The following is a 24,259-nucleotide window of genomic DNA, read 5'->3' on the forward strand; positions in this document are numbered from 1 at the left end:
TTATTTTCTGACTAATCAACAATTGTTTTGATTAATAGTGTACACAAATTACAGTTGTTTCCAGCAGTCTGAATCAGCAGCTGTTTGTGCTAATCCTAAATATGCTAGGTAGGCTTCAATCCTCCCAAGTTCAATGACAATAGATAGAGGTTGAGGAAGTAAGCTGAAACTTACACATGAAGTATGTGTTAATGTGGTTGTCATGAGGTCAGTCACATTATGTCAATAAATCTGCATGTTTCAGTTCTAGCAAAGTAGATCTCTTTTGCTTGATTTCTGTTTTATGATAGAGTGAAATCATCAGCAGTTTCTGCTTTTTGTGTGTGTGTGTGTGACCCTCTAAATGCCATTTTCAAAGGGTGAAGACTCTAGTATATTAACAGGAAACATTGGAGACCTTACTTCCTTTGTATTTTCTGATTCCGATCTTCCAGTGCTGAAACCAAGCCACTGAACAGAATTTTCACTGCTGTTTTATTATAGCCATGATTTTTTTTTAACATTTTAATCATGCATTCTTGATTTTTATATGTATGTGTGAGAGTGCATGTCTGTCTGGTGATACAGCCATACCTTAAAAATACCTGAGATTTAAATAGATAATGTGAACTGTTACTTTATTTCCCAGTATTCTGTTTGCCTCCCTGCTGCGTTTTTTTACCCTTTTTATAACTTGGTCCCAGATTCCATTGCCACAAGAACAACTAGAAGAACTCTACCTATTCAGTCACATCTATCACATTGTAAAATGTGGAAATGAGTAAAGTCATTGAGCTGATTCTTTTCTGCCTAGGGATTACAAAAAGGAAAAATCTATTAAAAAAATACTATCTTTAAATATATCCAGGTTTCTCTTGACAGTCATAATTGTTTGGTGTGAATATAAATCTGCAATTGCTAGGAAGCACAGACCTTCTGTTACCCAGATGTAGCTCAACTGAATAAAATGCATCCTGTTACATCAAGGAATCCAGATTTCATGTTAGGCCAAATTCCCACTGAGGCTGTCAAAAGTAGTGTGCTTTAAGGAAGACCTAATTGTTTCTTCATTTCAGTGAGAAGTTGTGTTCTGTTACTGCTTACCAGTAACTTCGGTAGGGGATTAGAACTGGAGCAGTGGACGCTGACTGCCCGGCTACTGTGAGTTTGGGGGAGAAAGTTTTGTTTGTATTTGAGACAGCAGATCAAGTTTCAGTATAGCTTTTGGGAAGTTAGTCGGTTACTGGGAAAGATGGAAGTAGGAAGTGACAGAAAAAACAGTCCTGATGTTATGTGGGGAATTAGCTCAAATGGTAGAGCGCTCGCTTAGCATGCGAGAGGTAGCGGGATCGATGCCCGCATTCTCCAGTGTTTTGAGACGCTGAGAACGTATGTGCTGCTTAAAAGCGTGAAGTGTCACTTTTTATAGCTACTGCGAACAATACTTATTTTTTTCAATTGCCAGTTGTATTTTTTTCTGCTGGTTTTGAGATTAAAAAAAAAAGCTGCAAACCGCAAACAAAAAGAACCTTGTAAACTTGGTTTGGTTTGGTTTGGTTTTTTGGGGGTGGGGGGTGTGTTTTGTTTTTTTGTTAAATGAGTGTAGGTACCTGTGCAAAAAAGTAATAGGTTTTAAAGAGTGAAACAAAACCACTGACAGCCACACAGTTTCTTCTAGTTTTTGTTGGTGATACAATTTTAGTTCCCTGTTTATTCTACTGTGCATTGTGGGGCTCCTTTAAATTTAGATGCATCTGTAGCAGTTTTTTAAGGATTAAAAATATGCAATTTTAAGAAGCATATGCACGCCATGAATGATTTCATTTGTAAATGTTGATCAAAGATGAGCATTAATTTTTAAAGTGCCAATTATTTTCTTATAATGGGTTGAGGAAGAAATTGAGTGAAATTGGAGAGATTGTAAATCATTGAAAACTCAGGTTAGGAATAAGTGTGTCAAGCCCATCCTAACTACAACAGGTAGCAGGATCAAGGTAGCTGGAGAGGCAGTAATTCTGTGGTGAGCTGATTATTATATAGACAACTATATACTTTTACATTTTAAACAATTAAAGACTAACTTTTCATATCATAAAAAAATGCTCATATTAAAAGACTTCATAAAGGACAAGTGAATTTTATTTACTGTACTACAGAATATGAACATTAGTATTAAATGCTTTTGTGAAGAAATGATCAGTTCACAAGTGTAGTCTGCTAATTGAGCCTTCTGTTTTATTTGCTATGTGAAATTGTATGTTTGTATACTAATTGTATGTTTGCTATATGAAATCGTATATATTACTATTTATTTTCTTTCACAAGCTTGACCAATTTATGGAAGAAAATCTTTACGGTAGAGATATATTCAGTGTCTCAAAACACTGGAGAATGCGGGCATCGATCCCGCTACCTCTCGCATGCTAAGCGAGCGCTCTACCATTTGAGCTAATTCCCCCTGGTAGCAGGTTGTACGGGTGGAGTTACTTGTGCTGAATCATAGCTTGGCTGCTTCAGCTATAATTAGTTTGTTGAGTCAGTCTGTTTTGAGTTGAGCCATGTCTGTTTAAAAACAATCATCATTCTGTTTATTTGAAAAGCCTGATATTTTAGAACTCAGAATACTCAACATACAAGAAGCATACTGATACGTTTTCTGCTGTGTTACTGTAATAAAACAATACTTACTTTCATAAACAAAGCCTCCTCTAGTGTTTATTCAGGAAGGAGAGGACTGTTTTTGTTTTAATCTCTGTTACTATGCAGATCTTGAAAGACTTGCAGATCTAGAAACCATACTGTTAGAAGTCACTGAAGGGCAATGAGATTTTCCTTCTTGTTTTCCAGTTAGTTTTCTTTTCCAGCTTTATTTTCTAATTAGCTGTATGCAGATGATAAATACAGTGATTTCAAAGTTCACATTTATCACCATCTGTGGAGAGAAACCATTTATATTTTCTTAAGTTAAATTCTAGGTATTTCTACCTTTTTGTGTTGATTCACTTAAAATAGTATTGCATTTTAATTATATGGGGTTACTAAAAACATTTCACAAATTCAGAAATTCAAGTATAGTCATACTGACTGACTTCGCAGTAAGAAGCACATTGGCAAAGCTCTGTTCCCAGGTTATTAAATCAAGGAATGTTTTCTGGATTCAAAGAATGAAAATATGGTTTACAGTGGGAATGGTTACACTGAAAATTATATAATGAGAGATTTCTCACTTTCTGTTCCAATACAGAAGAGAAAGTTCTGTCAATAAAGGAGAATGTCTGCAGTAATACAGTAATACATGTATTGACGTTTTTCTCTAATGGATTTAACTTGCTGGATGACAGCATCCAGCCAAAAGAACATAAATTACAAAATCAAGCATCAGATACTTGCAACTAAGGTAGCACTTCAAATCTGTCACAATCCAGATCAAGGCCAAGATTTGGAACTAAAAACACAGTATTACTGTGAACATTCTCTTAGAATTTAAATATTCTCGTGCAGAGACTGAGGTAAGGCAGAACAGTAAATAAAAAATTGTTCTTAAAATTTCATGCACAATATTGTAACTGACTTTACCTCACTGAAGTTAACTTGAAGGGGAAAACAAATGTACAAAAGTGGTTTCAATCCTGCTCACAGGCAGACATCATAGGCTGTTAACGGCCCACTGCATGTCTGCAGCTGGGATCTTTTCTGTATTGTATTTCACAAGGTTCAGCTCTATGTACAGTTTTCTTTATCTAGCCTAGGCAGCCAGAGTCACTATCAAAACAGCAGATAACCTCTCCCTGTTTTTCACCCCCAAGTCTCACTTTGCTGCCACTGAGAAGGCCTAAAGCTTGGATAATTCAGCTCACAGAAAAACAATTAATTTGATATTAAAGTCAGATAAGGGTGAGGAAAGACCTCTGCAATAGTTCTATTTTCACTAATTAAAATTCATATTTCATAAAATTGACAGCTCATTGTTTTGTGAGCTTGAATTTGTTGCAAATTTTCATGTAGGATGATGAGTAAAACTTTGTAATTTACCCACCTGGTTGTGAAAATTTCCTTATCTACATGACTGGAAATAATTCTGAATTCCAGGTTTTCATTTCTCGTGGGTTTTTCATCTGTGAAGGGTTTGTGTCCACATACTTTCATTTAACACACATCACTTCAATGCATCTCTTTGGCAGCATCAGTATGAACTGCTGCAAGGTAATTTAATCAGGTTTGATTTTTGTTTTCTTAGAGTATGTCAGAGCAAAGGTGAGTGCTGTATTATCTTCATGCTGCTCCACTGCATTGCCTTTGATGTGACTTCCCTCAACATAGAAGAAGTGGCAGTCCTCTTCAGAGAAGGATAAATCTAGTGTGAGTTGCATGGCACTGCAAGGCTTCAGGTGGTGAGTTTATTGTGCAAGTTAGCATGAGGTGCCTTATTGTGTTACTTGGGAGTTTGTCCTCTTGGACGCATAATAGACAAAACTCAAGGTCAGATGGTACCAGGTGTTCTGAATGACTGCCCTGGGGCTACCACCCATGATAAAGAAGCAGGCAGTAAAACAGGTAGTTATTATTTGTGGTTGTGACAATCTATAGTTACAGGACAGAGAAGGTTATTGGGGGGGGGAATTAGCTCAAATGGTAGAGCGCTCGCTTAGCATGCGAGAGGTAGCGGGATCGATGCCCGCATTCTCCACTGTCACTTTTTTTTAGTGGTGGGATTAGAACCAGGTTACTATAAAAGATGCTTGCGTGTACTGGACTGGAATTTTGGAGTAAAATAAGCTTATTTCTTATATGTACATGATTTATTTCTTAAATGCTGCCATATATTTGACTAAAATAAAATAACTCATATTAAAACACCAAAACTGACTTTGGGCAGGTTTTTTTGGAAAAAACAAATGCTAGAACATATTTCCTCTCATGAATTGCAAGTAATAAAATATTACTCTCTTTATTTTACTCACCTGGAAAACATGTCAGTTTCTGATTTGTCTTGTTTCTTACTACGTCATTTGGAAATGTTAAGTAAAATATTACAAATTTATTATTTGACACCTGTTTTGGAATCGAATGTACTGTCATTTCTGAATAGACAAGAGCAAGAGAAAAAATTTATGTGTGGAACTCCAGAGTTTTGTGATCCTGCTAAGAAAATGAGGAGGGGAATTAGCTCAAATGGTAGAGCGCTCGCTTAGCATGGGAGAGGTAGCGGGATCGATGCCCGCATTCTCCAGTGTTTTGTTAAACAGGAGTTGTTACACCTAGAAGTATTTCTTCTAAACAGGAATTCCTAAGCAGGAATTGTTACACCTAGAAGTAGAAAACAAAATATATAACTTTTTTGATAAAATGTTGGTTTTGCTTACATGAGGATAAAACTGATTTTGTCCTTTTCTTCCTCAGTGTGTTTTACTACCAAAACCAGGATTTTGTAACTGTATATGTTAATCCTCTGTCACAACTGTTGGCTCTTCATGGCCCGTTTAAAGCAATATAATTAGTAGGTCTTCAGATTTTATCAACTACTGTTTTTCATTGTAGCAAATACAGTGCTCTTGTTTCCCTATCAATTTGGAGTCCAAAGGTGCCAGTCAGAAGGGGAGTCTGGTTGTGTTTATTGCATAGACAAGCTGTACTTTTGAAACCTTACAACCCACAATTAACTAACTTTTTTATTTTTTCAAGAATTAAATTATGCAAGCTGGTGCCAGGCTGTCTGTAAACTTTATTGTAAGGTGGCCATGCAAACTGAGAACTGGATGACAGTCTCCATATTGACTGTTGGTTTACCTCACAGATGATGAATCCCATGCATTTTAAGTCAACTACACATGTATTTTTACAAGAGTACATGTGGTCTTGTAGGTGTCAGAAAAAATACAAAATGCTTACTTTCTTTAGCCCATATCGCTGCATCCAGACAGCAAGTTACATAGCAGCTCTAATTATGAAATCAGATACAGTGCAAAAGTGGGATTGAATCACTTCCCTGACAAGCTATTTGACATGCAGTCTTTAGTGTACTTTCTTCTTTTCCTGAGATAATCCTGAAGTCCTGCAGCCTTCAAGGAAGATAAAATTGCAATTCCAGAGTGACTGCCAAAAATAAAGACTGAAGTTTGATAAGGCCAGATGGAACTCAGTCTCGAGGAGTATACTATCTCAGTTATGGTAAGCATAGGATTATCTTGATAGTTGTTTCTTAGGAATTTACATCTGTTCCTACTGAAGTACCTAACAAAACTGGGGATGACTAGATTGAGTCACTTCTCAGTCAGATCTGTGCTTGCAGAGAAATGAAGTACAAGCTCTGAAACCAGTAACAGTGGTAGCAAATGACATCTTTTCGTCTATCTTGTACTGATTCCCCAACCACCCTGAGCAGCCACTGATTGTATTTTGTGCTAGGAAAACACAAGAGTACCATTCTATTTCACTTCACCAGGAGATTCTCTTTAAAACAAGATAGCAGATAATTTCAACTGTGGTCTCTCAAAGTGACTTACAAACAGTTTTGCCAGTAGGCCCTATAATTTCTTTTTATACCTTTTGTAAAATGTATAGAAGACTTTAATGCCTTTTTTCTATGTTGCTTCTGATGTTAAGCATCTGAAGTTTCTGGCAGGAGTGCTTTCCCCTGGTTGCGTATTCCAGTCTTTAAATGACTTGAGTTGTTGTTTTTTAAATGAGCTTACTTATAAATGCTAACAGCATAGTGTAAATACAGCAGTAAATTGTGATACAGAGTTTGAGACTATTGCATAGGGTAAGGAAAATATTCCCAGTTTATTACTTTAATCTTTTCCTTTGTGTACAGTTCAAATTAGCATATGGATGGTGAAGATCTTTTACTCTGCTTATTTTTTTTACAAAAATACTGTTTATAAGGATTTCCATTCTGTCTACCTAATGATATATTGGCACTTGCAGTCGTTTCTTATAAAAAAAAACCAAAAAATCACTATCAACTACTATGTACAGGCTTTAAGAGCCACCTAGTGGGGTTATTCTGCAAATAACCCTGTAATCACTAAACACAGCAATTAGCATATCCATTTTTCTTTAAAAAATAATCAAAGAACTAGAACATACAAAGAATCAAATTGAAAGGGAGCTGAAACCCATTTTACACACAAAAACTTTCTTCCATTTACTAGAACACTTGATTTTTGTGTCTGCATGATTCAATAGGCACTTGAATTTGCAAGTAGATGAATGGCCCAATTTGTTTAACAGTAATAGTTTCCATACTGACAGGCAATTTTAATTTGAGGAATTTTGCTGATGTAGCCAGATGCATCACTTTTTTTTCTTTTTTTTAACCACAAAATCAAATTTCAAACACATATTTAAGAAACTCTCTTGGTGCTGTTTTGTCTGACAAGAGGAGGTACCAAGCAGTTAGGAAGGATAGTCTTGCTGCAACTGCAAGAGTGGAAGAACAGGGGAGATACATGTTTATGAACTGAAGTAGTACTTCAGGTACCAAGCAGTATGAATTAAAAAATGTGATACTTGTCAAGAAGCAAAAAGCAACTGTGAAATAAAGGTATGTTACAGTTGGCAAACAAAGAGGAGGAAGTCATGAGATGGCTGTTTCATGAGCAAAATACATAACTAATAATATGGCAGCAAGAAAAATGAGATCCTATAAGACAAGAGCCATAGAGAATCTGATTCTGCTATTTAAGGGAGTTTAGAATTTTCACAGGTTTTTAAGAGAGGCATCAAGCTCCCAGCTTACCAACTTACCTATATCTAACTTTTAAGCCTTGAGTAAGGGAACCTAGGCTTATATAGAGAAGCACAAAATGAACTACATCCAGTCCATGAAAGCCAAGAAGATGAGGTAATAGTGACTTGTTTAGTAATCAGCAAGACTGGGGAGAGAGGCTTGTATCTTAACCTGATCTTTCTGATATATGCTGTATTTTTAACTCCAGGATAGACTGAGTTCCTTCCTTGTACTAAAAAGCAAATCACTGAAATTTCAACTACAAGTAAATGGTATCTTGCTCGTACAATGAGCCAGTAGTAAGAAAAATTAGGTTTTAAGGTACTCCCCTTTCACGTGGAGATTTTCTTCCCTTCTGTTGGAAGCAGTGGCACAGAAGTACTTACTTCATTTTAAAAGGGCTAAGTGAGCTATCTGTATCTCTGAGTGGGACGCCTCTCGGAGCTGGTGAACTCTCAGGTTTGTTAAGTTTGGAGGACTGTCACTGAAAAACTGACAACGGGGCCTGGACTGAAGATTGCCCATTCCTCAAGGCTCAGCCTTTGCCTGTTAAAAAATTCTGAGATGTTTCAAGTGAGTATTTCACAGAACTCCAGGGAAATTTTTAACAGGTATACTTTTATACATATGCGTCTTTTTGTGCATGTGTGTAGATGGATTTAGATACCCTGTAACAAGTATAGCATGGATGTTGTCCCCTCAGACCTGTAATTAAGTCACTGCTGCTAGATCTTGTGATCCACCTTAAACTGCAAATAACCTTGGTCGACTTCTAAATACAGGCTTCAAACTGCACAATGCTGGTAGGTCACAAGGCATGTAAAAATCACATCTGTGGTAAATTGGTACTTCTACAACATCATACTAAGATCACTTTTTGCTGGTATCTTGGATAGTGATTCTTTAGGCAATCCTAATTGATTACACATGTAACCCTTTAGACATAAGCCATTGTCCAAGTCTGAGGCTAGGACTGGACCACCTAGTTGCACCTAAACTCCAGGAGTTCAGAAAGCAAGGGGGGTCCACTCTGAACCTTGTGACTTAACAGGAGGGTCTCCCTTACCCTTTTGCATCTTTAGTCTGTGTACATCATTAAATCGATTCTAACCTGCCAATGACACCAAGCTGTGTGGTTCAGTTGATACGCTGGAGGGAAGGAATGCCATCCAGAGGGACCTTGACACTCTTGTGTGGCAGGCTGATGCCAACATCATGAAGTTTAACCATGCCAAGTGCAAGGTGCTACACCTGGGTCGGAGCAATCCCAGGCATAGTTGCAGGTTGGGCAGAGAAGAGATTCAGAGCAGCCCTGCAGAGAAGGACTTGGGGGTGCTGGTTGATGAGAAAAAACATGAGCTGGCAGTGTGCGCTTCCAGCCCAGAAAGCCAACCATATCCTGGGCTGCATCAAAAGGAGTGTGACATGCAGGTCGAAGGAGGTGATCCTGCCCCTCTACTCTGCTCTTGTGAGACCTCACCTGGAGTACTGTGTGCAGTTCTGGTGTCCTCAACATAAAAAGGACATGGAACTGTTGGAACAAGTCCAGAGAAGGGCCACAAGGATGATCAGGGGAATGGAGCACCTCCCATATGAAGACAGGCTGAGGAAGTTGGGGCTGTTCAGCCTGGAGAAGGCTGCATGGAGACCTCATAGCAGCCTTCCAGTATCTGAAGGGGGCCTATAGGGATGCTGGAGAAGGACTCTTCATTAGAGACTGTAGTGATAGGACAAGGGATAAAGGGTTAAAACTTAGGGGAAATTTAGATTGGATATAAAGGGGAAATTCTTTCCTGTTAGGGTGGTGAAGCACTGGAATAGGTTGCCCAGGGAGGTTGTGAATGCTCCATCCCTGGCAGTGTTCAAGACCAGGCTGGATGAGGCCTTCGGTGATATGATTTAGCATAAGGTGTCCCTGCCCATGGCAGGGGGGTTGGAACTAGATGATCTTAAGGTCCTTTTCAACCCTAATTTTTCTATGATTCTAACTCTATTTTCCTTTGTATGTTTAACCCATGTAGTACCTTGCCCTTGAACTTTGCTAAGTTGCCCTTTCACAAATCTATATTAAAACTACTTTTGCTGGTATCTTTGGTCAGTCTTTGAGTGAGTCATTTGTGACACTGTACCAAAGTGAATTAGGGAACTGTTCTGCTAGCTCAGCTGTAAGAACAATAGCGGCCGTTGATGTACAATGGCCAAGAACATCTACCCCAGCTAGAATGTGGGAAGATTCTTCAGTCATGCGCTACTGGACCTTGTTCTTTCAGGACAAATTATATGACATTACACCCATGATGGGTATCTCAATTTATCCTGTTATGCTTAAAATTGAGATAAGAAAACCTGGTTTTAAGTAGAATCTATCTGCATTTTTTACATTGAGGGTACTACCGAAGTACTCTCAAGTCAGACAGATGAACAAAAAAAAAGCAAAGCTCCTTTCACGTTCCCACAAAGAACTTCATAGAAATCACAGAATTCTAGATGTAAAAGTGCTCATTTTCATTTTAAAAGGCTCTTTAGCATTCATTTCAAGTAAAATAACTTTATTTCAGATTACAGCAATACTAATAGTGAAATTGCATTCACTAAAAAAAAAAAAAAATGAATTTTTACAATTCAACTTGAAATATAACCTTGTTCGCATGTTTTACAAAACCTCATAAAAACAGATAGCACTCAACACATTTAGGAATTACATGGAGCTAAAATGTAAATAGCGTCATTCACCTGAGGACTTTCTAGGTCCTCCTTATGCTAGGAATCTTGTGCTGATAGAAGTGCCCCATAATCATTGTTACACTTGTCATAGCAAGTGCTAGCCCCAGATCTTAATCTTGCAAACAGGCAATATTGTAAGGCAAAGTAAAGCCATGACAGCTGGCTGGCAAGGAAAAAAGCTGTGCTTGCCATAGCAAATGATAGTCCCAAATCTCAAAGATCTTACAGACTGACACCATTTTAAGCAAAAGCTGTGACAAGTCAGCGCACAAGGAAAGGCTAACTTAAAGCAGTCTAACAGTCTTCCCAGTCACAGTCAAGAAGTCATCATCAGCCAAGGCACGAAGCGCTTCTTCAAACATCTCCTTTGTGACAGCCTTAAAGAAAAGGAAATCAGGTAAAGATGAGATCCAGGTAGGGGATGAAATACTTCAAAGACAAATAGAAATGCCTTAAATTCTACCAATTTTCTTATCATTTTTTTTAAGGTTTAGCTGCTTTTTGCAATTTGAAATCTGGCTAGGAATCCTGAAGCTGATTTTGCAATTCCAGAAGCCAGAATAAACTACAGTACAGCAAAGATTCAACTCATTTATCTGCAGTAGAACTGGCTTTCTCATAATGTCAGCTGAAAAACTTAGATGTCTCTCTCCCTCCATAGTGTGGTTTTAGGACAAGAATATTGATTTGGAGGAACACCGGGCTTTTAAAAATTAATGTAAAAATGAAGAAACTTACTGTATCAGACTGTGCTCTGAGATCATCAAAAAGCTGTTGGTACTTCAAAGCTGGTGTTTTACCCTTTGACTGGATAAGCTTCTTTAAGGCTTGAGCCAACTCCTCTCTCCGCTTACGAGCTGTTGCGCTCATTCCTGAGAAAAGGAATGAAAATACCTTTCAGAAAACAACTTAGGAGGACAGGTTAAGTTACAAATGCCCAAGAGCACCCCAGATCTAACACTATGACATCACAAACCTGTAGTGAGAATGGATATGTCGACAATTCCAGTCCTCGGATCAGTAGCAGATTGTTTCAGTGCTTCCCGATGGAGCCGTTTTGCTTCTTCTACATCGACTGTTTCAACTTTCTCAGAAAAGCGTACTTTAGCATGCGCTTCTGCCAGTCGGATCAGAGACTCAAGTTGTCGAGGATATGCAGAAACCATTCCCCTGCCACTCCCAATCTTCCTCATGTCCACATATGCCTGAAGAGAAGTCATTAAATGTTTCAGGAAATCCAGTTATATTCATTATTTTCAGACTCCCCTTCATCCCCCAACTCTGATTTCAGAATATAAGCAATTCCAGCTGCCATTCTAGATAATGTATTTTGCTCAAATACTGTCACAATTCATAGAATCATAGAATAGAATCAAAGAATAGTCAGGGTTGGAAAGGACCTTAAGATACTCAAGTTCCAACCCCCCTGCCAAGGGCAGAGACACCTCACACTAAACCATGTCACCCAAGGCTCTGTCCAGCCTGGTCTTGAACACCACCAGGGATGGAACATTCACAAAGGATGGATGACTGTATCACGTATACTACTTCCTGTTATAAAGCAATTAAGCCATGATGATGAATCAAGTTTTGAATCACTTTAAAAATGTAGGACTTGTCATTACAGACACAAGTATTTAAGATGTATATATTTCGTTCAGTAGAACTTCGTTTTTTATGTGATGGAACCAAACCAACACTTTGGAAAGCTAAAGATTAGAGTGCAGAATGACTTGTATACCAATCCCTCTTTTAAATTTTTAGAGATTTTTTTGAAGGATCTTACAGAAAAGTTGTATGTAAACAGAAAGTGTACATACTAGGGAATTTTGCCATTTTTGAGAACTTGGGAAAGACTCTGACCATTCTTAAGAGCAATTCCTTTACCTCAATAAGGGTTTGGCCTGCTTCTTCACTTAACCTGGGATTTACATAGCTACGAGCATATGCAATGTAATCCCTCAATACTGCCATATCCATGTAGTCCTCCTCCATCTTTTCTTCAGTTTGGTAGTACAGTGAAATCAAATGGCGAGCAAGACGTCTGTCATAAGCTTCATCATGTGGATCCAACATCAAAAAGATCAAGTCAAATCTGAACGGGATAGGAATCCAGTATTAGTGTGTCTGCTTCCTTGCCATGGAAAATAGTTTGTTTGAGGGGTCTTGACTTAACTACAGGTAGGAGTTACTTGACTATTAATTCCTACTCTTAAGTAGGAGTTGCTCTATTAATCTGAAAGGATATTTTTTTCTAGAGTTCTAAAAGTGCAGAATAGCACAGCGGATTTGCTTTCATCCTATGGACTTGAAACGTTCGAAGTGAGATGTTCTGCAAAATTCTGATCCCGTGTTCAAGGCTGACAGCTTTTGTTGTTAAAAAATCAACAAAACCCAACCACACACACACAGAAACCCCCTTCATAAAACCCCCTACACACATACCAAATACAGAGGACAAACTTGCTGCTAAAGCAACTACCCTGAAAGGCAACAGCAGACAAGGCACATATCTATGTAGTTATTTCATTGATCTAAAAAACAAAGAAAAACATAAATAAATGAAAAAAAAACCAACAAACCAACCACACTTCCTGAAGTGGTTCTTCCAAAATCCTGAAGAAAATGGTTTATAATTTTACAAACAATATGCTCAACTATACTGAACTACAGGCAGACACAAAGAATAGATTTTTAGCCAATCACATATTTTCATAAGCTTAAATCCAATAAATAGTAGAATCTAGACGCTAACTAAGCCTAGTTTCATTCAGTACACCTGCACCAAGGTACTATTTGTCACTAGGTGGCTAAATTAAGCAGCTCTTCATTGAGGTCTAAGCTGTAAGTGCAGAATATTCAGTATACCGCTGTACATCAAATTTCCAGTTAGTGTGGGAATTCTTCACAAGATGCAACTGCAGCACATCATTTAATCTTCTATCACCAGACATTAAATGCTGCTCTAAAAGCTATTGCCTGCCACCTCCCCAGCTGAATTTAACAGAGCATAAAGCAGGTACAATCTTCAAAATCTATCACCTCTGCTGCAAATTCCCCAGTGTCAGTGTTTCACTTCAAAAGTTCCATGGAGCCAAGGAAAACATCCTGAGTTTTTTTTTAATTTAACAATACTGTAAGTTTCAGAACAACTCTTCTAGGAGATTATTAGGAATCAACAGAAAACAAATACCACAGAAATAACGAGAGATCCTACAGATCTCATTATAGCTTTTCTTCAGTGTGTAAATACCAAAAGGCAGTTCTCTGCTTACACAGAAACTGTAAGAAAAGCATTTAAAGTAAATGTTATAGAAGGTTTCCACTACACTACAAAGAACAGAATTATTCTGTTCTATTACATTTAATAATTTTCAGAAGAGGACATATAACATCTCATAAAAATGGGATATGCAAGCAGAAGCTCAGTACCTTGACAACAGTGTATGAGGAAGCTGAATGTTTTCAATAGTAGTCTTTTTTGGATTCCACTGTGATTCTATAGGGTTAGCTGCTGCTAGGATAGATGTACGAGCATTCAGTTGGCAAATAATTCCAGCCTGTCAAAATAAAAAACATTTCTGAAACCAGCTGCAACTGTGTGCCACCAAAACATTCCCCCCCCCCCCATTTCATAAGATCATCAGTATTATTAAATGGGTTTTGTAGGAAAAAAAAAACTGCATTGCAAAAGCCTTTTGGAGTAAAGCAAGAACAAAAACATCTGGAAATACTAGAGTTTGCTATGAAAGCTGTATTCTTTTGTAAATGAGTTTTTACATAATCCAGGACTGACAGCAACAGAAAAGGATAATCCTTTGTTCTTCTGGTAACTTTTCAGTTTCAGCTGCATAGCATATACCACATACTACATGCTTCGTGGAAAGAGCACGGAACTAAACACTTACCTTTGCAATGGAGAGAGTCTGTTGTTCCATTACTTCATGCAGTACTGATCTTGTGCTTTCATTCATTTTATCAAACTCGTCAATGCAGCAAATGCCATTGTCACTGAGTACTAGAGCCCCTGTCTGAAGAACCAGTTGTCGTGTTTCTGGATCCTTCATCACATACGCAGTAAGACCAACAGCGCTTGAGCCTCTGCCAGATGTATACTGACCCCGAGGAACCAGGTTATGCACATACTGGAGCAGCTGTGATTTGCTGGTACCAGGATCACCACAGAGAAGAATGTTGATCTCTGCACGAAAGTTGCCTCTTCCTGTGTGAGTGAAATCCTTTCTTGATCCCCCAAAAAGCTGAAGCAGAATGCCCTATAAAAATACTCTTCTTTAAAAATCAGAACATCACCTGTTGTATAGCTCACAGAGCAAATCCAACTGTGAACCAAAACATCTAATCAATTGGAACACTGGGAAAATTAACACAACTCAAACATGAAAGAAAACACTTGAAACTGTATAAGTCTTTAAAAGGGTTTGTTCTTTATACATATCCTCATTTCCAGTTAATTACAAACATACAGTTAAACTGCTATGTCCTACAAACTCAGCTTTTAATTAAAGTTTTAAATCAGATACTTTCCAAATCTATTCCAAAAGTTATATAATCAGAATAAATTATCGCTTTTCCTAAGGCTATATTAATCTAGGACCAAAGTACTATTACCTCTTTTTTACCATTAGGTGCCATTTTTATCAGCTGCTTAGCCAAGGCTAGTTAAGTATAATTTTCTTTTCAAAAGAACTGTTTTGCTGCATTCACAATGTTACTTAAATAAAAGTTCCTTACTTGCCCATAAAGAGGGAGCTTAAGGTGTTTTATTTCATTGGAATTTACCAACACTTCCTTCTTTATATTTCCTAAAGAAAGTATATGCTTGCAGTCTTAGTAAAGAAATAAAAGTAGTAACTTGCAGTATTTTGAAAGTACTGGAATTATTACTTTAAACATATGCTTGTAATTTTATCAGTTAGCCAGAGTTATCAGGGAGGATTTTTTTTCCCCTTTTCAAATTCACTAGATTAAAATTCATTATTTCCCAGTATTTCCATTTCAGAAGGAAATCATTGTATGGTTTTTAATTCAATTTCTAGCCATTTTAGAAACCTGTGAACCAGGATAATATATAAATCTATAAATATACTTGAAGAGGATTGTTTGGTGTCTGACATAACCTTGAGACTGACCACAGACTGTAGTTTTTGCAATGATAAAGTTGTAGTACCTCAGTTGAACATATTATTCAAACAGTCCCTTCTTGTATATATCTAAATAATTGCTTTGCCATTCTGGAAGTTGGGGTCAACCAATTGTCATTTTAAAGCTATTGTTCTCTTGTGGATGTCTCTCTTCAACAGTCACTATGTGCTTATTATAGTACTTATTCTTTGATCACCACCAATCTGAACATTCAAGAAACATCCAAGATGCATCCTGCAACTTAAGTTTTCCCAGTTCTGCTGCTTTCCTACCTTTTTGTTACCTTCCCTCTAATTAACACTGCTTAATACTGTGAAAAGAGTTACAATGCACTTATAACTCCATCCTGACAATACCATGCCATTTTCAGACTGCTAGTTTTCTCAATTTTGAAGGCTTAAGTCATTTTTATAACAAATAATTACAAATGTACTTGCACATAAATACAAATCTTACAAGAGAAATACAGAATTTTCACCTTTTTGATATCTTCATGCTCGTAGATACTTGGAGCCAGTGCTGAAGAAAGTCTGTCGTATATGTCTATTTTTTTAGAAAGCTCTTTTAGCATTGCCACACGTTCCTCTGTAAATGTTTTTTGCTCTGCTTCCTCATCAACACCATGCAGGCGTTTTGAATCTGTTTTGCGATAGTGTATGACATCAATGTGCGTCTTATAGACGGATTTTACACTGCTGACCCTTGGATTAACTCGAATTGGGACTGCCCTGTAGATACCTAAATACAAATTTTAATCACAGCATTAGATATGAAGATCATGGTAATTCCAAAATCTGAGAATTTTACATGTTCCCTTGAGAAGTAAAGCTTTTCACAGCATTAGATATGAAGATCATGGTAATTCCAAAATCTGAGAATTTTACATGTTCCCTTGAGAAGTAAAGCTTTTCAAAATAGCCTAAATACTTTATTTATTGTATTTATTTTATGATTTATTTCCTGGTACAGATAAATCATGTAGAAACCCATGGAACATATTTAAATCATCTAGGCACTATTTTTGCAGGTACATGTAACATTCTTATCACAAGTATTCTCAACAAGGAAAATTCTTAAGCATTTTTGAAAAAAATTAAGGCTTGATGCTTTTGAAAGTCCTGCTCCAACAGCATCCCCCCAGTTCTAAGTGCCAAGTTTAGTAATAGTCTTCTAATGCATCTCTAATAGCTAGTAGTACAGCAGTTGTTTAAAAACAAAATTGTTTATAAAACATGGTTGCAGTATCACTAGACTTCCTCTATGTTACCACTTTTCTGATAGTAGACGCCATTTCAGATACTGCCTCTTCCTCACCTACATTCTCAGAATACTGAACCATCAAGGTCAGACAATTCCCTCCAGTATGTTCATGTCTCCCTTGGAGAGAGGAGTCCAGAACTGGACTGCATACTCCAGATGTGGCCTCACCAGTGCTGAACACAGGGGAAGGATCACCTCCCTCAACCTGTTGGCAACGCTTCCCTTAAGACAGCCCAGGAAGCTGCTGGCACCAGTCATCTGGTCTGTCAAGCTCCGATTCCTTCCAGTTTTGCTTTTGTCTGCAAGTTTACTGAGGGTGCACTCTGTCCCATCATTACATCCACATCATTACTGAAGTTATCCAACAGAGTCTGACCCCAGTATTGACCCCTGTGGTATACCTGTGGTGACCAACCTCCAGCTGGACTTTGTGCCACTGATCATAAAGCTTTGAGCCCAGTACTTCTGCCAGTTTAAAATCCATCTCACTGTCCATTTCTGAAACCCATACCTCATCAGTTTGTCTATGAGAATGTTACAGGAGACAGTGATGAAAGCCTTGCTAAAGTTGAAATAAAGAACACCCACTGCTTCAGCCATCTCATTGTAGAAGATTATTAGCCACTGTAAATACATGCTGACTACTCCCAATCATTTTTTTGTCCTTCATACAGTTAGAAGCGGTTTCTAGGATTATTGGCTCTATCACCTTCCCGAGGTCAAGATTAGGTTGACTGGTCTGTAGCTCCCCAGGTCTCCTCCTTGCCATAGGAGCGACACTGGCTGTCTTCCAGTATCTTAGCCAGTTACCATGACTTCAGAGAACTGAGTGGCCTTACAAAGACAGTGGCCAGCTTCCTCAGAACTTGCAGGTGCATCCTGTCAAATCCCTTTACAGACAAGATCAGTGAAAGAGGAAGAAATACTCAAACCAGACTTTACCTGTGACATTAACTCTGTCACCTGGCTGAACTTTATCGACCAGGTCATTGTGAGCAAACAGGACAACTGTATGTGGGGTCTGTCCTGCTGGCATATCTTCAGGGGACTCCTGCAGTTTGACCTAGCAAAAAACACTGTTTTAGTTTCAAGAAATAAATGCTTTTCCGCAAAACATGCAACAGAATCTTAGCAGGGTCTCCAGAATAATTCTGAATCTGGAACATCATTCAAGAACAGTATACCCCCATCCAAACAGCAAAACGATTACTAATGAAAAGATACGATGAAAATGAGAATTCTGCTAATTGCAACTGGTATGGCTAAAATACTGTTACAGACAATGCTTAATCTAGTCCAGGTACAAGTGGACATACTATATATAAAGGCGTTTCCATATGGAAACATCCAGATGTTCATTTCATCATTTTAGGGTATTTCTTCTCCAAAGTATACTGATACTTCTACTAAGCTGTTTCACCCATTTTCATGTTCCAAAACACTCTTCCCATTTCAAAACATTCAGTCTCAAAGATACGTATGTTAATGCTGTTGATGATACAGAGGGGTGGGGGAGCAAAAACCAGAAACTTTCTTTTTAGTCACTACCTAAGCACAACATACCATCTGTTTGTCAGAGAACATGGATCGATTGTGGATGAGCACCATACTGTGCACTGTGTTACAGTTCTTGCATACTGATGGTTCAGCAATCCTGCCACGATCGATTTCTACTCTGGTGGTGAAAGCGCAAACCTGGCATTTAAAGAATGCTTCTTGCATCTCAGGAATTAACTGGGAGCTTCTGATGATCATACCACTGATGGTGATAAGCTGATCGATATCTACAAAGCATTGAGACTTGTGTCATGACTTCATACGCTTAAAATTTAAAGTAACCTTCAAAATTACATGTTGTGTTAACTTTTAGGTGGCAGGTAGACATTCAGTTAGGTACTAGTATTTTGCCTAAGACAAAGCAAAAAGAATCATAAATGGGTAGTACATATATTCTAATTTTCAGGAATATTTATACAAATGAAAGAATCTTCACTCTCACAGAACTAAGAACATGAGTAGAAGCTCCAGGGAGACTTTGTAGCAGCTTTCTAGTACATAAAGAAGCCTACAAGAAATCTGGAGAGGAACTTTTTACAAGGGCATAGAGTGACAGGATAAGGGGCAATGGCTTTAAACTGGATGAGGTAGATTTAGATTAGATATTAGGAAGAAATTCTTCAGTATGAGGGTGGTGAGACACTGGAACAGGTTGCCCAGAGAAGTTGCGGATGCCCCATCCCTGGCAGTGTTCAAGGCCAGGTTGGATGGGACTTTAAGCAACCTGTTCTAGTGGAAAGTATCCCTGCTTATGGCAGGGGGGTTGCAACTGGATGATCTTTAAGGTCCTTTCCAACCCAAACTGTTCTGTGATGCCAGGAAAGATTTCCTTTACAGATTGATTATTTTGCATTTGGGCTCTAAAGCATTTGTTTCTGAAACAGACATAAACACAAGACACTGGTCTGGATGGACTACAAGTACAGTTTTATACAGTCTTCATGTAATTTTCTGTTAATACTCAATAAGTCTATACAAACCCTTAAGATTATTTTCTAACGCAGTAATCAAAAGTTTACCTTCAGGGTTTAGATTTCTCATATTTGTAGTCTTCAGTGCATTATATGGCCTTACTTGAATCTGATGTTCTAATATTGAATCAGGGTAACGATCAAAAAAGATCTCATTGGCAGCCATGTCAAACGTTGGGATAACTTCCTGTGTGAAATGGTTAGAAACAGTTAAGCTTAAATTTTAAAAAAGTAAATAAATCACAGAATTAAATACTTTGCATAAAAGCACTTTACATGCTGATGATCAGCCAGGAATGACTAAAAGTTATCCCAGCTGAGCATCTTCCTATGTAACAGAAGACTTGCTGTTTAGATTGGGTTTATTTATTTGAGTATTGCAAAGAGGGGAAAAAAATAACAGACGAGACTCTGAACACTGTAGCACTGTAGTTTACCAGCTAGTTTTGCATGCATGAGGTGCCCACTACAGTATCTATGCTCAACCATTAGGAAGACATTTTGCATTAAGTAGAATAAAGAAGCTACAGAGATAACACTGAACATACAAAGCACACACTGCATCTAAACAAACAGATCACAAGCCAGAAATAATACAGAAAGGCCACTTGAAAGCCAGAAAACAAGCACACTACTTCACCTGAGGGTAGCAGATGAGTTGCCTGTAAAGGTTTTCATCAAATGATCTGAGATGGTCACAATTTACATTCAGGAATGGTTCCCCAATCATATTAATCTGAAAGACAGTTGAAAAGAAATATTTAGCTCAATGGTACACAAGACTAAAAAATGAAAAGTTAAATTTCACTGGGTTACAAATACCTCTTCAAGTCGTTGCATATAACGGGGCTCATTGAGATCCAAGCCAACGTCTTCATCCTCTTTACCTACTGGATCGATGAAGCGCTGAAGAAATCTCTGAATGTCAGAGGTAATAAGGAGACAGACAGGAAAGGTGAGCAGAATTTAGTAATATGAACACCGACTTTGCATCGATGCAACTAATACTTGCTTAAGTCAAACTAGCTTTTCATTTAAAAAGAGGAAAAAAAACCCCAAGTTGTTAACCTACCTGGAATTTTTCTTTGCATGAGGCTACATTAACATCTGTTCCCCAAATGACAAGCTTTTGTCCAAGAGATTGGTCGGTTGCTATATCTTCAGCCAGCTGCATGGAAACAAAATAAGCATACACAAATATTGTTGTCAAAAAGAAGTTGTCAGATACAAAATCCTAAGACCTCTACCTACCCCATCTGAGTGTAAATCGACTTCTCTGGCTTTACGGACAGACCCGAGATCTGGCCTCTGCCGAACTGGAGTTCCTCGGATACCGCTTCGTGGAGTACCCTCCACCCTGGAGCTGGGTGTGCCGTATGTCAGAGGTGAACTGATATCGAAGTCAAGTGGAATAGCTATTAGGAAAAAAAAAATATGATTATCAAGACATTTTGCATTATCAAGACATTCAGAACAGACTACAATTCAGCCTCTGCATTTGTCTCTTCATTCTTTTAACTCTACTGTCATAAAACAAGTGGCATCAATCAATTCCAGAGTCTTGTTAAAGCAGAAACAGTAAAAATGTTGCAAGTCTACCTAGAACTTTGCATTAACATCTCTTCTGAGAGACCCCAAAGCTCTAGGAAAAGGAGGGAAGCTTAACTAGAGAGCTTTAAAGCGGTACAGCATTTTACAACTACACTGGTGTTCAAGCATAAGAAGTCAAACGGTAGCATTTTAGATGAAATGCATTCTTCAGTATTTTGGGGCTGCAAAACAAGTGTTATAACAGTTACCAGCTACTGCAATGAAAACCAGTCCTGTTTATAGAAACAAGAAAGGCATTTTAAGGCAACGAGTCAAATTATTTCTGCATTCATAATTTGACTGATTTATTGTATTCTAGAAACACATGAAAACATAAGGCATAACCCCTGATACATACTTCCCAAGATGGCTGAAAGCTACAACAGCAGATCTGCACCTTTGACACTGTGTTCCTGCTATGTTCGCTATGACAAATTCAAATCGAAAACTTGCAACAAAACTATTTTTCCCACCCCCTCCCTCTTCCCCCCGACTATTTTTCGTTCTCCGCACCGGCTCGCTAGGCAGCAGCAGCGGAGCTGCCCGAGCCCCGGCGTACTGTACCGGAGTGCTGGAACTGCGGAGGGCTGGAAAAGAGCGCATCGGGGCCGCCGGGGCTCTGCAGGTCGGCGGGCGGGGAGGTGGGCATGGGCTGCAGCTCTCCGATGGAGGTGGAGTCGTCAGTCCTGCGCTTCTGCGAAGGAGGAGACCGAGCATCCTGCGCTGCAAGACACAAAGCATAAACGGACCCGGCGTTTAGATGGTCGCCCTGCCGCATAAGGCGGACCGAGGAACATGCACGGCAGCGGACGAGAACGCCCTGCAGCCAGCACCCACCCGCTCCCTCAGGCCCGGCCGCCTTACCCCCGTCCCGAGCCGACCCCTTCCCATTGAAACACTTACGAGTAGACGGATTGCTGCCCCGGCCGCGCTTGCTGCCGCGGCGGCGGCTGGGGGTGGAGGCGGGCGACGACATGGCGCTGCTCCGGCTCCCGCGGCGGTCCTACCTGTGGGGGTCCGACAAGCGGAAGGCAGCTGCGGGCGCTCTGCTAACAGGCCGAGCCCCTACCAGCGGATTCTCCTCCCTACCCCTTCACGCACAGCGGATAAACAGACGGCTAGGGACACAAGCCGACCACACCTGGACAAACGTAGCGACACCGGCAAATTCCGCGCCAAGAGACTCGCGTGCGCGCGCGTTCGCGGGCTTTCTGGCCAATGGTTAGGCCCGATCGCAACGGGAGCACCCAACAGAGACAGGAAAGGGGGGATGCGGAACGGAGAAGGAAAGGAGGAAGAAGATAAACTTACCGGTCCCCCGAGGTGAGGGTCGCGCCGTGCTCGACCTCCTACAGTAAGGACAGAAGTATACTTGCAGCGTACTCCCTAGGCTACGAGACGGAGGGTATCCTCAGCAATGGCCCACTATACACCCCTCCCACCCCTAAATAAAACCGCCCGCGCCAGAACGGATTTCGCGGCAAAACTAGGCCCTCTGTCTGGCAGGGAGGCGTGGGGATGTCGGAGCAGCCCATTCTCCGCAGAGGGGGGATGTCTACTAGTGTATTGCGTCAATTGATCCGGTCATGCGGCGAGACACATAAAGATGCCGCCTGCCGCTGGCCGTTAGACGATCGTGCTGCCTCCCTCCGCTCTGAATGGTGTGGCTGAGGTCTACCCACTCTTCTCCTTCCTCCGAGTTTACCAGTCACAACGCCACAGCGCGTCCGTCCGTCCGTCTGTCCCCACCTCCCCCCCCCCCCCCCCCCCCCCCAAGCTGGCTGTGTTGGATGCGGCCGGGGGCGGCTCCTTAGCTCCCGCTTCCGCCTGTTTTTGTTGGGCCGCCCGCGGCGGGGCTGGGGCAGGATGGTGGGTGTCTATGAGTATTTGCTCCAGCTACACCGTTGCCTGCAGCCTAGTGATGCTACCAGCGCCGCCCTGCATGGATATACCCTCCTCCGCAGCCTGGGCGAGACCTGTCTCACCAGCCTGGAGAGTGACGAGCAGGGTGCGCACTCGGGCCCCGGGGCGGGCGAGGGGACAGGGGTGCTTCAGGGGCTCTGAGTGGGGCCGTGTGCGGGGCCTGCCCGGCCGTACGCTCTGTATTAGCTTCGAAACACCCCCTCGTCTTGGGGAGGGATCGCTAATGGGGGGGTTGGGGGGGCGGTAGTGGTTACACAGTGCATCAGACCCGTGGTCCTGGGGGATGGCCTTGCCATCCCTCAGTTCTTCACTCGACATTTGAGGGCTGCTGTCCTGATGTAAAATGCTTCATTTCGGGGGAGGGGCAGTTTCTTACCCCAGGTAACCACTTACCTTGGTTCAAAACACTTTAGTGCTAGTGCATGCCCCTCTCTGCCCACCTGCGCCCAGGTTGGCTTTCCCCCAGCCCTGGCATGAGGTCAGAGTCACAGAACCTATACTCACATCCATGTGGGGGTCAGAAACACCCACGTCTAGGTGTGTTTTTTCTGATCACAAGCATCAGCCCAGTCCAAGGGGGTAAGGCATCGTTCTGCACAAAGTGATGGGCTGAGTGGTGTCAAGCCCTCCAGCTCTGCCTGCTCTAGAAAGTAAACCAACTGCCCATGGTTTGTTTGCTTCCCTGCAGCCCTGCACCTGTCCCTCGTGTTTTCCCAAGAGCATGGCTTACTCGTGTTTATCCACAGGTCCCTCGGCATTGAGGAGGTAAGTTGGTAAACTTTAATTCATATAATAAAAAAGTCATAGAATGGTTTGGTTTGGAAGGGACTTTACAGCTAATCTAGTTCCAACTACCCTGCCATGGGTAGGGACACTTTCCACTAGAGCAGGTTGCTCCAAGCCCTGTCCAGCCTGGCCTTGAACACTGCCAGGGACAAGGCAGCCACAACTTCTCTGAGCAGCCTGTGGCAGTGCCTCACCACCCTCACAGTAAAGAACTTCTTCCTAATGTTTAAATCTACTCTCTTTCAATTTAAAACCATTAATTTTTAAATGTAGAGATAGTGCTTGATGAACAGCACATTATATGTATTAAGACTAGATGTTTTTTTCTTTTAACTTCCAGTTTCGAGATTGCAGGGAAGAAGCACTGAAGTTTCTTTGTGTCTTTATGGAAAAAATTGGTGACAAAGTTCATCCTTATGCCTGTCATATTAAGGTGGGTAAAAGAAAATTGTTTCCTAAAGGTCTTTGCCAAATGGTTGAAATAATTTGATCTCATACTCTAACAGATTCATAACTGTCCTTCTCCCCTTCCTGTGTGCTTTATTCTTGTCCAGCGTGCTTGTTAGAGCTGGAA

The 24,259-nt window shown here is 40.2% G+C and overlaps 2 protein-coding genes, 1 long non-coding RNA gene and 3 other non-coding genes across 6 annotated transcripts in view; 4 read left to right on the forward strand and 2 right to left on the reverse strand.

The window, feature by feature from the left end:
* The first annotated feature begins 1,274 nt into the window (after positions 1-1,274).
* TRNAA-AGC (transfer RNA alanine (anticodon AGC)) lies at positions 1,275-1,347 on the forward strand. The gene has a single exon. It is a non-coding gene; the product is annotated as a tRNA-Ala (tRNA).
* Positions 1,348-2,364: 1,017 nt separating this feature from the next.
* On the reverse strand, positions 2,365-2,437 carry TRNAA-AGC (transfer RNA alanine (anticodon AGC)). Its single transcript has one exon. It is a non-coding gene; the product is annotated as a tRNA-Ala (tRNA).
* Positions 2,438-3,499: 1,062 nt separating this feature from the next.
* On the forward strand, positions 3,500-17,287 carry LOC133266864 (uncharacterized). Its single transcript, XR_009742541.1, has 3 exons — positions 3,500-4,370; positions 14,432-14,661; positions 16,880-17,287. It is a non-coding gene; the product is annotated as an uncharacterized LOC133266864 (long non-coding RNA).
* TRNAA-AGC (transfer RNA alanine (anticodon AGC)) lies at positions 4,594-4,666 on the forward strand. The gene has a single exon. It is a non-coding gene; the product is annotated as a tRNA-Ala (tRNA).
* On the reverse strand, positions 10,120-22,406 carry MCM4 (minichromosome maintenance complex component 4). The gene is made up of 16 exons (XM_061448521.1): positions 21,880-22,406; positions 21,541-21,699; positions 20,638-20,801; positions 20,459-20,554; positions 20,209-20,304; positions 20,027-20,122; positions 19,435-19,573; positions 18,422-18,642; positions 17,801-17,921; positions 16,077-16,336; positions 14,344-14,709; positions 13,868-13,995; positions 12,323-12,530; positions 11,412-11,640; positions 11,174-11,307; positions 10,120-10,812 (listed from the first exon to the last, which is right to left on the reverse strand). The coding sequence occupies exons 1-16, from the start codon at positions 21,950-21,952 to the stop codon at positions 10,720-10,722; spliced, it is 2,583 nt and encodes an 860-aa protein (XP_061304505.1). The 5' UTR covers positions 21,953-22,406; the 3' UTR covers positions 10,120-10,719.
* Positions 22,407-22,842: 436 nt separating this feature from the next.
* The window catches only part of PRKDC (protein kinase, DNA-activated, catalytic subunit), an 81,949-nt gene continuing 80,532 nt past the window's right edge, over positions 22,843-24,259 (forward strand). Inside the window, exons 1-3 of the mRNA XM_061448523.1 lie at positions 22,843-22,984; positions 23,588-23,664; positions 24,026-24,118. Coding sequence (XP_061304507.1) covers positions 22,843-22,984; positions 23,588-23,664; positions 24,026-24,118 — 312 coding nt within the window. The remainder of the gene's footprint in view (positions 22,985-23,587; positions 23,665-24,025; positions 24,119-24,259) is intronic.

The sequence above is a fragment of the Pezoporus flaviventris genome, unplaced genomic scaffold (assembly GCF_033815535.1).
Source record: "Pezoporus flaviventris isolate CSIRO_AGI_PZ_B2104156 unplaced genomic scaffold, CSIRO_AGI_Pfla_v1 ptg000007l, whole genome shotgun sequence".
Classification (NCBI taxonomy): domain Eukaryota; kingdom Metazoa; phylum Chordata; class Aves; order Psittaciformes; family Psittacidae; genus Pezoporus; species Pezoporus flaviventris.